The sequence below is a fragment of the Gymnogyps californianus genome, chromosome 4 (genome assembly GCF_018139145.2).
Source record: "Gymnogyps californianus isolate 813 chromosome 4, ASM1813914v2, whole genome shotgun sequence".
Classification (NCBI taxonomy): Eukaryota; Metazoa; Chordata; class Aves; order Accipitriformes; family Cathartidae; genus Gymnogyps; species Gymnogyps californianus.
In genome coordinates, this window is record NC_059474.1 from 68,111,159 (window position 1) to 68,128,922 (window position 17,764).

Consider the following 17,764-nt stretch of genomic DNA (forward strand, 5'->3'; position numbering starts at 1 on the left):
CCTGATACAAAGACTGCAGCTTCCACCATATCACATCTCACTCCACCTTTTAACAATTCATGAGACGAACGCTCCTGATAGCAGCCCATTCACTGCTATCAAGCAATCCATTTTATTCATTGAAGGAAATGAGAGAGTTAACCATATACCAGGCTTGAAACACCTACACATTTGTCCACTGCACCAGCAGAAACAGCAGACTCACCTTCTCTCCTATGCTCACCTACTGTAACTCACACCAAGGAGAATATTTTAAAAAGGTTGTCCTTCCCTATTACAGCTACACGTAATAGCTTTGTGGATCTTGTTTAGTTACAGGAAACACTTACAATAACAAAAAAAAGCCTTCAAATTAAAAGATTAAATACTCAATCTAATTACCTACCTTTCTAAAACATAACATACTCCTAGTTAATAAATGGAAAATAATGCAGGAGGAGAATGTTTGCATGTATTTTCTCTTGAAAAGAGCGTGAGAAGTCCTGAGAAGATAAAAGGCGGCACTTACAAACCTAAGTCAAGAGCCAGTAAAAGCAACCATGGCCAAACACATCACAGGTAAACATGATCTCCCCTTCACTTGTAATAAATATACATATATAAACATTTATACACACACACAAATACAAATAAATGTCACACCCAGTTTTCTACAAAATTTATGAACAGAAATATAAATAATTATATATTGAGAATAAAAACCTACATTTGACCCCCCTACCACATTGTCATTGCACAAAGCATCAGAATGAAATGTCAAGATCTTTGCAAATGACACTGTTCCAACTGTAGCCAACCACGCAGCCTCACCAGTATTTTCTTCTCCACAGATCTCCCTGCTGCCATTACAAGGATTTATATCATCATTGCTTTGTACAATATTTTCTGCTCTTAAAATACATCTTTTATCTTACATTATGACTGCAGGGTCTTTGGAGGCAAAGGACATATTTTTCATTTGTGTGTCCAGCACCCTCTGCAATGAAGTACTGATGCTTCATTAGTGCAAATGGCATGCACACGAAAATATTGGAAACAAAGTCTTATCAGCTGACTGCCACATCTTGTTTATGCAAAAATCTGTTAAATGGTTTGAAATACACTAATCTCTCTGGTAAGGCAAAAGCTTACTAGAATTCTGAAGAGTACGTACAAAAACACAAGCACATATTGCACTATTATCCATTCGCATTGATCAGACAGGATGGCATTCAGGTCAGTTTAGCCAATATAAAGAAAAAAAAAGTTTGTAAATTCAGTACTTCACTCACCATTGAAAGCTGCAATAAAGTATAATTCTTACGTCACACAGCTTCTGCATAAGAATTTACTTTTTAAACTCTTCAGGAGTGCAATGTGCCCCCTGCAGCATTTCACAGAATATCTTCTTTGACTAACAAAATTTTATTTAAGAACATCCATTTTAGCATTCTCCATAAGGACTTCCCCCTTGCCTCCTCCTCCACACATGCAAGCACAGCACCCTGACCATCAAGACTGAAGCAAATATTAGTTAACTGAATTCCACTCCCTTATCATCATTCCTGTTTACTTACTCAGGAACACTGCCTGTGGGCAGTGGAAGATGAGATCTGTATCACTTGGAAATTTCATATAAAGTTGAGGGAAGTTTCCCAAAATTAACTGGAAATAATGTAGGCAAATCAAGAAGGCAGAAGTCTGTGTCTGTATTATTTGTACGTGCCGTGTATTTATAGCGCAGCATCTCAGCAGACCACTTCTATCACTGAGAACATGACTTTTGTTTTGATTTTCTTTTTTAATCTAACATGGTTACTCACAGTACATGTTTCGTTTCTTTTGGAGCAGTCTAACAGCATACCAATCCAGGTATTGATCCAGACTCAGTTCCTTTTAATGTCATCAACTGCAGTCACAAACGTGAGTGGAGATTTGATATACAGTCATCTTACTATGCATGAACTACATTAAGATTTAGAAAACTGTAGTCTTTTAAACAAACAAACGAACAAAAAGATCTGCAGTCAATTTACCACACCATGTGTGCGTGTCTCACATGGAAGGGCCTTCTGTTATCCACAGGGCAGAGAAAGGGTTTAAAGAGTTTGCACACACTATAGTGGAACGAAAAAGCTGCTGTGACTTCTACCAGAAACTATGATTAATTTCTTTGTTGTGCCTGCTGCCCTTTCTGCTTTAGACTCAGCCAATCATCAAGGCACGTAATTTGAACTAAGTTCACGAATAGTTTCAATGACACTTCTGATTAGTCACATGCTTAAAGTTAAGCACGTGCTGAATACCTTCCTGAACTGACGCTCATGTGTTTCTTCGCAAACTCTGCCCTAATGGAGATACCTCAGTGTAATTTTTTTCCCCCTCCAAGTCAAACGCTTCTTGACTTGAGAAACATTCAGCTTGGGGAGGTTTCAAATTGCTACACCACAGCAAACCACCACAATTACAATGCATTGCTTCTTGGTCCTCCGTTGCAGCCAAAGGCAAAGCAACATGAAAGATGAAACAAGCCCTCTTTAGTATTCTCATATGTCCCTTTACCAGGACTTCAAAAGATCTGCTGTGTTGTCAAAAAATAGCCTTAGTTTAGATGATGGCAGTGCCACTGTACCCTAAAGCATTTACCTGCAACAGAATTGCTTTAAACATGCAGTGATTGTTAAGTGGAGACACGTGCCACACCTGACTGTGCCACTTCATACTCTCAAACAAACAACTGACTTCACCTGCTTCCATGTCTTCTGTCTTACGAATATTGCACGTATTATGCACTGTAATATGTTTTAAGGCTAAAGATTTTCCAAGTATTACTACATGAAGTTCATGTTGGCTTAAGAGCTCAGTAGTATTAAAGTCTTCTCTTCCCTTTAGTTTAAAAAAAAAAAAAAAGAAAATCATAAAAGTGCCTAAAGTAAGAAAACTTAAAACATTTATATTTCATTAAAAAAAGATTTCTACATAAAACTGTTTTGAACAAAACAAAGCTAAAACAAAGACATATTTTGTCTAGAGTATGTAAAATCTTTGCCCTTTATAAAAAGATTAATACAGAACACAAGGGAAAACAGTATCTGCCTTACATATAGGAACCACTGAGTTTTTCAGAATTAACGTTGTTGAGATAATTTTGCCCATAGGTTGTCTGAATTCTAGAAAAAGGTATCTTTTACCATGCTTATTCCCTTTCAGCAGACTCTAGCTTCCCAGTCTTCATAAAGGACTTCTGTCTAGCCCCTCTCTTTTCTTCTCTTAATTTTCCTTCACTGTAATTTTCATCTTCTTTCTGTTTTTGCAATCTTGCTATTTGTACTCACTATTCTTTCCTCCCCCATATGCTGGTTTAAATATTCCAGTCCCACTGAGATTTTTATTCCAACCTCCTCCCTCATCTTCTTTCATTTCTTAGACTTCTTTTTTTATCCTGGGTTTTTTTTTTCCCCTCTTAAAATAATGTTCAGGGAATTGAGAAACCAAAATGGCTCACATTACCACTGAGGCATCTCTAAATGGCAAATAAATAAGCCCTTTGAATAGTGACATTCATTCCAACGAGATGCCAAAACATTATAACAAACAGCAAGATGAACACGTGCATGCTCTTCATGCTGCCATGGAGTGGACTGCCCTTCTTCCTCACCACAAGTCAGAAAGACAGACCAGAAGAGCTGAGACATCCAAGATTTCCAGGCTGTGAAACCCTTGAGAAGAAAAATTAATTTATACCCTTGAAACTCATTTGGGGGAAGAGGAGAAGAGAAATCAAAACCTTTTTTTTGGGTCCAAGTTGACTACCACTTTTCATCAGAGGGTTACCTAAAGGCCAAGCAAAGACCGTTCCAGGCATTGTACAAGCACAGCTGCAGCCAGCCCCTGAGTTCGTTACCTCAAGAAAAGGAACACCAAGGAAAGGTATAGCTTCAAAGCAAAATGAACATGATGAGGCACAAACATGAATTTCTTGATGCTTTTTTAGTGAAGGGAAGGATATGAGACATGGAGATCAAGGGCGACCAGACAGATACGGCAAGGGAGAAGGGGACAAGACAGCCAAGTATGAAATGACACTGACCTTAAAGACCTGCAAAGCGAAGGGAAATAAGAGTGCTGGTGCACACAGCCCAGTCAGCACAGAACATGGCAATTCCAGGCAAAACTATAGAGAGGTCATTTAATATCAAACCTGAACACGCTCCCACTTTGCCTGGCATATCTGGCTGGCCTTCCCCTAGAGCCATATGACAGAAACAAGCAAGGCAATTCACAGGTCTCATTTTCCTCTGGACTGGCCTCCCTTCCACAGCAGGTGGTTCTGAGGGTCCCAGGTAAAATATTGTCTCAGCTTGGGTCTGGTTTTTATTTTTTCTTTCAAAATAGAGATCTGCTTCTACAGCTCATCTTCTGACTGGACACTGAGAAATACTCTGCCTGGAAGAGACTTATCCATAACTGACAAGAACAAAAGCTAAACAATTATTTTACTAATGCTCTTCTATTCCCCTTCTAGTCTCAATGATTGTGCAATTCTAATGCCAGTTAAGCAACACATCAGGCTGCACAGTCTAGTTCCAGCATTCAAGTCTCAGCATTGGTCTGATTTTGCAAAACATCCCCTCCTTAACCGACTATAATTGGTTCACAGTCATGGTTTGGAAGTACATATGCAGCCTGTAAACAAAGTGAAAGTGGTACTGACTGGTTTCTAGCTAGCAGGAAATAAATGTACATATCAACAAAGCTTTAGGAAAAAAAAAAAAACCCAGCTTATGCACTAAGCATGATATTCTTATCTCAGGGCAAGTCCCCATACCCAGGTTTCCACACATAAATTGCACAGAAATTCTCTAATTAGGACTCAGCAGAGTGAGGATAGTGGAATGGCTGCACCAGGATTTCAAAGCTAGTAACCCAATTAATTATGTCTCCTCCTAAAAAATTGTGGAACTTCTTCAATAAAGCTATCCACACAAGACATAATGAACATTGACGGAATTTAAAAGTATTTGAGGAATCATAACAATTTTTTACCATTTTGCCTACTAGTTAAATACAAGTTACTGTATTTAAACCACAAACATTGATGGCTATTGCTTCTACAGTTTGGAATTTTGTTAGTCATTTCATTTGCTACAGGGGAAAAGCCTCTCTGCAGCCTGCCAGAGCCATAAATTACATATGCATGAAGTGTGAAGTGTTGCTTCAAGATTGTTTGTGTCAGTGTACCTCCATCTCGACTCCACCACTCTTCTATATTTCCAAACTTCGCTTCTATTAGCAGAAGCTGCTAAAAATTAGCAGAGGCGGAACAGTGGCTGAATGAAATATTTGAAAGTATTTTAACCCACAGCTGGTGACTTTTCCTAGGACTTCACCAGAGCTATAAATAAAAATACCTAATGCAAGACTCTTAGAAAGTCTGAAATGCATAGAAATTCAAAACAACAATGTAAAATGAACATTAGACTGACAATAAGCCTGCTTGCCATTAAAAGTAGGTCCTTGGTCTGCCCTAAATGAAGAAGGCTCACTTGTAAAAGCAACATATTCAATTCAACTATAAAATTTTTGTAATGCCTTAACGCACACCTCTCCATTGCCCTTGCTATAAATACAAAGAGGTCACACTTGGGGCTTCCTTCCATCTTGGAAGCAGCTCTAGCGTGGGAGAGGTTGCTGCAGGCAGACCACTGATGGCAAGTTCAGTTAGAAACGACAGTGAAATGACAGAAATCCCGTAAAAAAAATTATAGTCTTCTAGTTCTAAAGAAGGCATAAAAACAAGGAATTATGGAAAATGATGCAGTAGCATTTTGATGTACTTTCCATTCCCTGCTTCTCTACATTTTCAGAGGAACACGAAAGGCCACTACAACTAATGTTTCAAACGTGAAACTGATGTCCAGTTTTTAAAGACATGTGACTGAGCTGGCATAAGAATAAGATGGTGCTAATCTGTGATGCTCTGGTGATTTGAATAAGCATAACTCAACCTCAACCTCCATATGTTATTAAAACACCCTGGCTCTGCTTGCTCACTCTCTCCACTTTCTTAAATTTGTGTGGTCACTGCAATAGCTTCAAAATCATGAGCTTACTGCAAGGTTTACCTTCATTTATAAGGTCCAAAATGAACAGCATGGCTTACAGCTCTTGGAATATTTATCACTTAGAACTTGAGCCACATCTGCAGCACGATATTTTTCCAACAGAACAATATCGTATCTGCTCAATGTGTGAGGGCAGCATTACACAACTAAGTCAACTAAGCCAACAAAACCCACCATGTGGCAACAGCTATGCCAACAGCAGCTTTGCCCAGCCTGTATCATTCAGGGAGGTAGCATAATTACAGTGTCAGAAAAACTTGAGACAGATATTATTTAGAGTTGATAAGACTTGACTTAGATAGCCAATTTCAACACTGTTAACCTTTAAAAGAAATAACTATTTCAACGCTCGGAGTGCTTAAGAAAGAAGAGAGGAAAAAGCGCATCCTGGAATTTTTCCAAAGCACTTTTTTTGACAATAAGAGCAAGGGAGATGCTGCCCATCCTCCCAATACAAGCAAAGCACCTCAAACATCCAATTCCAGAAGTCAGCTTAGACATAAGGAACTCCCAAAGGAGTACGCAAACAAAGAGACCAGTAAAGGACTTTTTTTTTCTTTCTTTCTTTTTTTTTTTTTTTTTTTTTTTTTTTTTAATTTCAGATCCCAGATTACATGCGGTGATATTCTGGACAGTACCTTGTACGTGTAAGGCACGTTAGTAACTGGTAGCTGCCACAGCAGCAGCAACAACTTCTATTTTCAGTATTACCTCAAATGCAAAGGCTTAAAATAACACACATTCAGCTGAAAACAAAGGAACTGTTAATACCTGGCGCTCTCATAATGCTTTTTACCCAGAAAATTCAGAGTATAGTAAAGTCTTCTTTTTACACTGTGAAACTCTGAGAAAAATGAAGACATAGAACAATTCATTCAGACCCTGGTCAAAATACTTAGCGGAAGAGCTAAAAACTGAGCCTGGGCTTTCTCTTTTCCAGTCTTGTATCACTTTTGCTCAGAAAAAAACATGTGCAAATACCATAATGAAAATCTATTTGTGTATTATACACACAGAAGCACTGCTATTGCCAGGAAGTATGCATTCTGAAATGTCAGTTTACCTATGAACAGGAATACTTATTGAGTATAAATAGCCAAAAGCATACAGCGTATAGAGGATATTCTTTAGAATTAAGCTATTTGTAACATCATACTTAACTCCACACTACCCATTAAGCCTAGCAGATCATTTTAGACAACGCTCAGAAATGCAGAGATGTATCAAAGCTAACCTTCTCGTGATTTTCTATCAGGATTTCGACGACGATATTCTGAAACTTCAGGTCCATGATGGCTGCTACAGTTTCTTCCTGTGGCCTCATTAAGGTTGGTCCAAATACTACCCCTAGATTTGCCACAGTCATTAGATTCCTCTTGGCATGCTTTGAAACACTTTTTGAAAAGAATTGAAGGAAAAAACAGGAAATAGGTTATGAAAAATTTCCATTACTGTTGGAAACTGCAGTCTACAAATGAAAACATTACATTTCCTTAATCTATGTTTTAGAAGTTTGTTTTGTGCAAAGTTTCTTCAAATAAAGTCTTACTGAATTCTGGAAAACAAAAAAGCCATTCTTCCACTGGCAATTTAAAAACAAAAGCAGTCTCTTACTGAACTTAAATATATAAAATGCACTTAGCCTTGGACCAGGGCAAGTGTGAAACCAACTTAAATTTGCTAACAGATCTCCACTATTCACTTTGCCAGAATTTGCAAAAAGAAAGTATAATGTTCCCTTTCTCACTTCAATCAAACCCTCAACTGCTGGCAGGACTGCTAAAGTAAATACTTATATGGCTTCATTAACAGATTAGATTTCTGCCTTTCCCGCCAAAATATACACAGCATGAGTCAAACGTCTTGTCTGCTTTTGCACGTTTGGTTCTTGGTATTGTGTATGACAGCATCGAGATGGGCTTCAGCTCCAGCCACACTTAACTAAGGCCCTTTGTAGTTAAACGAAGGTAAGGACAAGAGTTCTGAAAAGGTAGGAAAGCAGGTCATAACACTTACTTCGCTAAATGTTTCACCAAAATTTCCAGCATCTCTTTGTTCTTTTCTGGGAGTTTATGGACCAAGAAGTGAACAGCATTAACTCGAGATTCAGGACTCCCACTTTCTATGGGACATAGAAATAAATAACTATCTCAAAAAATAAAAATAAAATATAATCCACAGAAACACAAAGCTTCTCCCACCCTTGCACAGAAACATACTGCACACACTTTGCTTCACCACTTACGTATCTCCAAACATAGCAATATTGAACATATGTGCTTTGTTTTCACAAGTAATCTTGTTCTAGAATTATCAATTTATGTGCTTATTTTGTGAACTCGTCTTTCAATCCACCTGCAAAAGGATGCCTTTGTTCATCTATTTTTAAAAACCAACAGATGTAGTTATTGTTTTGCTGCATTGGACTCATCTGCTTACGAATATACTGCAAGGTGAGAAGCGACGTTACTGGGTGCCACAGACTGGAATTGTACTACTTTACATTTTAGCATCATTAATTGATTGTCCTCATCATTAGAATTCAGTTTCGTTGGTACTATGCAGCTAATGATACTGCATTTATGCTACCTTCTATTGGAAACTGCATAAGACAATGCATGCAGAAGATTCATACGCTCAGAAAATCTAATGACCTCTGAAGACACAGAAGAATAATCATGCAAAAAACCTACTGAGTGATATTACTACGATAAAGGGCCCTGAATAACAACGGCATCCCTCTCTAGTACAGTACAGAAATAAAGGAAAAATAAGCAAGGAGCTTTTTATTTTTGTGTGTTGCGTGTTGAATTGAGTAATTTTGGCCCCTACAGGTTTCACTAGTACACAGATGAAAACAAGAATCTGTAAAAGATGAAAATAATCCCTCTTCCTATTTCTCAAAGTTGTATTAAATCACAAAATTACATCTCAGTAGTGGTTACAATGAGAGGAGTGGAAGTATTTCTCTTGTATATAATAATACTTAGTACAAGGTACATAAAGAGAAAAATTTAGAACCCACTCTGAATGCAAGAAGTTTTGACACCAGGACCACTCATCAGGTCCCAATTTACTCTAAGGCAACTTTGATTGTTAAGTGTATTTCATATAAAATACCACCACATTTCTTCAGTGCATATTGCTACAGATTTTTCTTTTTTTTTTTCTCTGCATATTGCTACAGATTTTAGGGTTGGTTTTTTTATTCTTTTGCAGTGAACACCCCTGCACAGATTGCAAGAAAAAAGGCTACCAAAATGCAAAATGTTTAGCTTCTAGTCAGCTAATCAAAATTCAGACAGCCAGAAGAACATAAGCCTTCTTTAAAGCAAGACTATTTTACATATATGTGAAATCACAAACTCTAATTAAAGAATGGCTAAGCAACTTAATTACAAGATACAGTCAAGGCTTATATAGTTTCAATCTACACTGATATGTATAAAGAAAATTGAAAGGAGAACCTTTTAATTTTGGCTTTTTCTTTTTTTTTTTCCCCTCCCAATAGCTTCAGAGAAAAGGATATTCCTTACTATTCACGGTGTTGTTGGTTTTTTATAGCCAACATAGGAAACAACACTGACTACCTGTTTTTAAGTATACCGTAACTCAAATCTGCAATGTTGATTAAATTTCCCTCCCCACTACATAGAATCAACCCCTCTACAAAATTGTTTACTACTTATGAACACTGTACTATTTAAAACATGTAATTTCAACTGAATTCCTTTATTGAAAGAGACTATAAAATAGAGAAAGGAAAATAAAGTGAGAAACTGCTGGCAAAACTTCATAGGTCAAGAAATTATTTTAACACTTTCCAATACAAACGGGCAGACTCACCATCTAGGTAAGTATGTTGAATTTTGTTTAAGCACGTGGCCTCTAAGATGTGCTTTGGCAATGAATTTCATAGGCTAATTCTCATTTTGAATTAAGGACCGCAAGTGAACACATTTTGCAGTCCTGGAAAGTCATTACAGCAATCCAAAGAAGATAAAGCAATTGTCTCAAAGTTTATTTTAATTTTGCTTTCCACAGTTTGCCAGAAGTGCTACAGGCTGGAAAGAAAATCAGCTAAATATCTGTTTGATACTTTGCCAAAAATTTTCTTACACAGTTTCCCTCCACCCTCTTCCAAAAAATTCCATGTACATTAGATACCATACAGCTGAACTACAAATGCTGTTGTGTCTTCTCCAAGTCTGTATTTGAACTGCCATAGTGTAATCTGGCCTGCTCTTTCCTTTCTTCTACTAATATATGAGGAACATTCAAGCCAGCCTGGATACAGAGCTAACAAGGCACTGAAAACAAGGGTCAGGCAGCTGTGCTTTAAGGATTCAAATGAGCCCAAATTAGTGTATTTTCTTTTACTAAGCTTCATAGTCTTTATAAATGGAAGAAAAAAAAAAATCACAATCTAAGTAGATGTTTATCATTATATAATTAAGATAATAAGAATGAATGTTTACAATGTCTATCCAAAAGTTTTTCCATAAAAGTAAAAATTGCGCGATGCTAAGTCTGTCACAAGCTTGTCTGTCAATAGATACGTCATATATGACACATACTAGAACTGAACACTGGTTAAAACCTACATATTTTTACAACATTTACTTTTTCTTATTCCTATATTTTTACTGGGTTGAAGAATTTTTCTGAAATTGCATTTGCAGCACACTCCGAAGGCCACAACAGTACTATAAGAAAAGACTTCTATTTGAACTACAGTCATATATATTTACTGGCGGGAACAATGAATTCTCCATGCAACTCGTATGTCATCAGTGGCTCTGGAAGGCTTCTGCAAAACAAGGATGACATAATAAATTTAGCTATATTCTTTTCTATTTGTATTTACTCTAAGCAGGAAACCTTTTTAACATTCAGTAGTATAATCCTCACACTGGAGGCAACCATTGTTACGGTGGCCCTTGAATTCAATGATTTCCAGCACGAATGGAAAACTTGGTATTATCAGGAAAATAAGACTAAATACATCCATTCACCTTCCATGAGCTGAAGTGATGCCTCCAGTCTATCATAAGGCACCTTTCTAAATTACAACACTGAGACTGTTCCTCAGAAGAAGATTGTACACATACACTATGTAATTAATTCTTCATTAGTGTTTTTAAAATACAAAGAATCAGAAGTCAATGCCTTACTGCAAAAAAATAAAGGTCCTAAACCAGTTAAGTTTGCTGAACAGTAGCCATCCACAAATCAAAATTCTAAAGCATTTCAAATGGAAAAATTGAAATTGAAAACCTTAGTCATCAATGAAAAACGTACTGAATAATGAAAATCAGAGTTAAAATATCAGAGTTAAAACCTTCATTCATTAAGTTGACTTTACTGATGCTTATGAAATATTGGAGTAAACACTCAGATGGGAAATACTGTAGGCGGGAAACACTTCATCATGTGCACTTTTTCTTTTTCTTTCCTACTTTATTTTTTTTATTCTTTACTACACTCCGTAAGAGAGACTTATCTTGCTAACAGTTCTTCAGCGTTCTTTGATAGTGGTTGCAGTAATACCTTATTTAATAAAAGCAGCAGATTAAGAATACTGTATTCGTGTTACACTACAAGAGATACACAAAAGTTCTACGTTCTATGTTTTTAGGCAATGTAGTAAAATATCTTGATCAGGAACTGGCTGAGCCATTTAAACAGAGAACACATCTAAAATTCTTACTCTTAACACTCAAAATATTATTACTATTGCACCTGGAACATCAGAGCAAGGGCCAGAAGGAAAAGAAGAAAATATTAAAAATTTCATAACCTTTTCCCTTTTCATTCTACCACATTAAAACACAAAAAGGCAAAAAACTCTTTAACAATCTTAGCTGACTTTCAGTAATGACTCTCAGCAAGTTTACTAACAATTCAGGTTTCTGAACCGTCAGTGAAATGCTTCTGTATCTAACACAAAAATGTTTGGGGGCTTGTCTCATACGAACATGAGTATTAGTGTTGCTAAATTATTTTGCTTCCCTCAAGACAAATAACAAACACAGTATTTGCACAAAATGAACTTCTATTCCAAAATATAGGAAAAGTAAGTAACGTAGCTTAACACACTGCATAGGAGAATTAGAATACAGAATTCATAGTCTAAAAAATAAATAAATAAATGAGAGACAGGCTTACCGCAGATATTGCTTCATAGCACTAGTAATTGTCTTCACTTCCCAGTCTACAGAGTTTTCCAGGTCAACTTCATTGCAGGTTTTTGCGTCTGAAAAATAATCAGAAAGAGAAGAGGGACATGAAAAAAGGGAATTCTAAATCAGTATGCCCTACATGAACAGCAACACATTGAATTTGATCATTATGTATTTGCTCAGAGAAGTAATATGTCTTTCTTACTATTAGTTAATACTAAGAAGACTTAATATCCAAACCTCTTTATAAAGTCTATTTCCATATTTTGTTTTAAAAAGTATTTACTGCTGTTTTTTCCTTTGGATTAAAAATCACTTTCATGTAAAAAGATCTCTATAGCAATTGATATTTTCACACCTTTCATTAAACAGAAAGATGTACAAAAACAGTTTAGAAAAAAGACCCACTAAGCATAACTTACCTTTTCCTCTTTTCTTTCATTATTTAAAATGCAAGTACACTGAGAAATCTTTTCAAATTCTTTCCATAGTTTTGCTTGTAAACTCTTATTTTGGACTGCTGATGAAAATAGCCAACAAAGTACAGTATGACCCTCCTTACTGTGTGAAAACCTTTAAGAGGTGCTTCAAAAGTAGCAAAAGCACTCTTCTTTATCAGTAAGTTTCCTCTACAAGATGGCCTGAATGTTTCCCTTACTTGATCAGTTTTAGCGAAAGGGAAAAAATACTTGCTTGCTTGGCCATTTGTCAGGTTCACAGAACTCCTCCATTTTTTACCAGGTTAGTTGGTAGAGTCTTATAACAAGACAGATCAAATTGAACAGTCGCATGCCTGAATGACCCATCAGGTGAAAGATTTTTTGCCAGAACATAGAAAACAACACAGCACACTGTGTTGTGCATGTGGAATGTTTTGCAATCAAAAAAACCCTTTTGGCCTCAAAACAGGAAGCAATAGCTAGTTGACACAAGATCACATGTATATGGCCAAACTAGCCCAATACATTTGGTAACTTCAAGTGCTTGAGCTTCTGTTATTATTACTGCTACATGTTTCCGTCAGTCACTACGGTAAACTACAGCAGTAGCTGACACAGATTACGTGTTGACCAGTTCATACAATTCAGAATTCATTCGTTACTTTGCTTGTCAGACAAACGACAGACACATTTAAAAAATCAAATTAGGATCCCTGATTAAAGGTGCAGTCCTTTTACTGGGACTAAATAATTCTGTTCTAAAGGCTGTGCCAAGCAATTATTTCTGTAACTGAATATTCTCCCTCATTATATCAATTATTTATATCTCATTTTAAAATACAAGTCAGATAACATTTTCTACCAAATTGTTACTAGCCAACCACCACCCAAAATACTCAAGATTGTCTCAGGACAAAGTTTCTTTTTTCTTCTTTTTAGCATGCTAGCTGTTTCTGTGTTCAAATTCTCTTTTTTGAGAAGAAAACCTTGCTACTGAATCAATTAAATAAAAACTGCCATTACATCAGAAACTAGTGAAATCTATGGGGACTTTGTTACTAAACCACTATGTAATATCCAGGTTTTAAATAACTGCTTCATAATCATCAACCTCGTTTACAGTCAAAGGATGCACTCAGTTATGTGAAATTTGTTGATGAATTTGGGAAGGAAAATAACAAGCATCTGAACTCCAAAGCGAGCCTCTTAAAATAAAGAATAGAAGGTATTGCTGAAATATTTCATTATCTCTCAGGGAAAAAAAAACCAAAACCAACAAAATTTGGCCCTGCTACCAACTCCAAACAATCTCTAGTTTGACTGTAGAAGCCATCAAGACTTAAAGACATTTTCTTCACTTTTGGTTTGACAGTTGCCCTACATAGCTCTGTGCCCCACCACCCCACATACTTGACTGTTCCTGCTCCATTTCCCCCTCTACTTCAAACATCCCAGGCCATTATATGGACTGGAACTTCAACCGGGATTTCAAAATGACTCTACTAGTTTTCATGCTACTTGTTCACATAGCAGCCACTGTGCACCGAATGGCAACTTTACAAGTATAAAAATAACTGTGCACATTTATGGAACAGCCTTTGACAGATCAGCTCTAAATTTTATGCAAATCTTTCTGACAATAAGGGAGCTAGAGTTTATAAAAACAGTCCAGTTCACTAAACTAGGTTAGGAGGAGACTCGCTGCTTTCATATGCAATATGCCCACTGTAGGGTTGTATGCATACTGTCATTTACTGTATATAAAATAATAAGGAATTCAGTGTAATTGTTTTGAAAGCTGCTGGTTTTGAAAAAGCAGAGGTACCTGAAAGTGTTCTTCTACAACATGTAATGTCTGGCATTTTTCACACCAGGCAGTATCACAAATCAAAACTGAACTCATCAGTAGAAACTCTAAGTCCTTAGCAGTCACTTCACCACGAGCAAGGGTCTGTATGAAAGCTGATCTATGTAGCAGTTTGTATGAAATCTATGTAGGCAGCTTGTATGAAATAAGCCACATCATATCTATAACATAGATCATAGATGAAACAGGAATTGGTCCCTGACGCACTTCAAGAACTGATTCTCCTGACGGCTGACAACGCATTCTGAATTGCTTATAACAGATTCCCATAACATTGGAAGTCCTAACTCTGTATCTCTGTTTACAATGATATATCAGATTAATTTAACATTTTCCCTTGAAATGTAATGAGTGTTTTCCTTACCAAACGCCTCATTTAAATTTAGACAAGATTTTTGCTGCAAAATAGATCACCATAGCACAATGCTAGTTACAAGTAACTTCAAATACTAAGTTAATTGCAAAATTAACTTTTTTTTAAGAAGCAGAATTGTATATTTAATTGCTGAGCCTCATTTTACAGAAGACTTAGTTTCACCAGATTTTTACATTAAAGATTAAAATCTGTGCGTTGACAGTATTAGAAAAGCATATATTGGTCTTCTCATACTCTCTTGACTCTCAATGTACCTTCCCAAATTTTATAGAAAATATTTTGAAAAAGAGACAAAACTACATGCTATTATGTCCCTGGTTACCATTTGAAAGACTTCTGTTGCACTTTGGGCCTTTCAGACTGTGAATCTCATGGTCAATGATAGGTAGCTTAAAATGCTTTGAAATCTTATCAAACATTTTAAAATACAGAAAGTTAATATGAGGTTTTTATAATTCTGAAAATATCTTTCATATAAAAGGGTATCTAAGAGTATACCCAGAGACAAAGGATTAAAGATTAATCAGTCATTTTAAATTCTCTGTACCACTGTATATCAAAAAGAAACCCTCTTTATTCTTCTCTGAGGACAGACAGATAAAGAGCACAGATAGGATCGCTTTCAACAAATCATCAGAAAAAGAGCACCTGCTTGCACCCTAACTTTTTTCTGTTCAGTATTTTGCCTCATCTTGATACCACTGTATTCTTCCTACTTCAAATAAATATATGAATCTTGGGAATGACAAAAAATGTTTCTAATTTTAAAAAATAACTAAAAGCAGATGCTGGAATCCCCAGTAAACTCTTCCAGCTGCTACTGAACCACTGGCAACCTGAGTCTATTTAATTTGGATACCACTAATGGCAGAGAGGAAAATTTGCCTGCCAGACCTGCACACCCAAGCTAAGCCAGTAAGTACAAAACTGAAAAACATCTTATGATATCAAATGCATTTAATCGAGACTCTGAGTGATAACACATCATTCTTCCTATGGTCAATGGCTAAAGATGGTTATTGTTTATTGAGGCTAACTCCAACACAGATAAACAACCATGAGTATCTGTTATAGATCAGTCAATTTTATTAATCCCAGTTTGTATTTCCAAAAAGAGTCTTTTGCTACAACACTTCAAAGATACAGGCAGGTTTATGTGCACTAATGGAGAACTTCAGGGTGCTGTTAATATTGATTAAAGTAAGATATCATAAATTAATATTTAGCAAGGTCATTATGACAGATTGATATGACATGCAGGTCCTCAAGCCTGATGTCTTATCATTTCTGAAGAGACAGCCTGTTTGAAAAAATAAAGGAAGGAAAAGAAAAAGTCTTACAGGTGGCACTGAACTGACAGCAGCATATAATATAAAAGCGCTTTGTCATTCACATAATGTCTGGGGTAATGAAATGAATTCACTTTCTGGCTTCCTCCAGTTTGCAGTGCCAAAGAACACTGTGTTATCAGCACAGATGGAGCATGCATGGTTCTGGAGAAGAGCCTGGTGCAAACTGCAAACAAGCTTCTTTGCATACCAATGAATCCCTGAGAATCAGACCTTTGCTGTCAAGTGACAGGTTTGGAAGCTCTATAAAAATGAACTAATCCCAGTGGTCTTGTCTGACTGCTTGTACTGTCAGTGCTCAGGACAAGAAATTGAGAAACATGGCGCATCTTGCAGTCATGGCTACTACTTTAGTGAGAGGTATCAGGCAGATGAGGGATTTCATCCAGGTGCCAATGCTTCCCCCCCCCACCCCCCCATGGGACAGCAGAGTGGCAAGAGAGAACTACAGTCACTGGGATTAAAGATGCATCAAAATTTCCAGAAAGAAAAGGGAGAAAAAAGTTTCTGAGAATAATTTTATGAATCAAAAAATCTTAAAAGCTACACATGGCTAACTAGGTATAAGAGAGTCTAAGATGTTACCCACATATAAGAGCCATACTACTAAGTTTATAAAAACAAATCCTTTCTCCATCTGTCTCCCGCCTTGGCACATAGTTATTATTAATACGTATATCATATTCCTCCTCTTAAACCAAAGAGCTCTTTGCCAGTAGGCTTAAACTAAATGTCTTACTTTGCACAGTGATTAACTGAAGACACACATGGGTGTGTACACCTGCACACCTCAGACAAGGGAGAAGAAAGGTGGAAACTTCAAACAATGAAGCAATAAGCTTCAAACTTGCTTGAATTTGGTATTTTGAATTTTCTGATCAGACCCTTCAACTTAGGCTGCTTTAATCCCACTTACATCAACCTTTCACAAAGCCCATGATTTGCTGCTACATGTCCCATAGCAGTTCTCTTAGTTTATTCCTACCAACTAATCTTGGTCTTGCTAAATCAGGGGAATTTACAATGATATGGGGATTATTTCCATGGACTAAAGCAAACTAGATTTGGCCCATATAAAGAACAACTACAGGCAGACGCTTTTAAAATTAAATATTGACAGTAAAACAACATGAAATAAAATATTGAAAAAATGATTGTAAAATAGAGGCATACCCATCAACAAACTCAGAAGTCTCTGGACCTTTGAACTCACCCCCACAACTCTGTACAGTCCTTGGTCATTTATACCTATTATGCAAAAGGAGAAGGGGAAAAAAAAAAAAAAGGGCAGAAGATCAACCACAGTCAAATTTAGCATTAAAACTCTTCCCCAGGCAACAAATTCTCCTCAAAGACAGACAGACTACATAGTATTAACACAGTCATGAGAACAACATTATAAATAAAGCATTGCAAGAATCCTTTTGTTCTTCTGTGTTTTGAAGA

The 17,764-nt window shown here is 36.6% G+C and overlaps 1 protein-coding gene across 2 annotated transcripts in view; it reads right to left on the reverse strand.

The window, feature by feature from the left end:
- ARHGAP10 (Rho GTPase activating protein 10) overlaps positions 1–17,764 on the reverse strand; it is a 154,512-nt gene that overhangs the window by 49,149 nt on the left and 87,599 nt on the right. Inside the window, exons 14-18 of one of the 2 annotated variants that reach the window (XM_050895608.1) lie at positions 17,492–17,566; positions 12,273–12,360; positions 10,856–10,914; positions 8,121–8,226; positions 7,339–7,498 (exon numbers count right to left, since the gene is read on the reverse strand). In XM_050895608.1, the coding sequence (XP_050751565.1) occupies positions 7,339–7,498; positions 8,121–8,226; positions 10,856–10,914; positions 12,273–12,360; positions 17,492–17,566 (488 nt within the window). The remainder of the gene's footprint in view (positions 1–7,338; positions 7,499–8,120; positions 8,227–10,855; positions 10,915–12,272; positions 12,361–17,491; positions 17,567–17,764) is intronic. The other variant, XM_050895609.1, reaches the window with a different exon arrangement.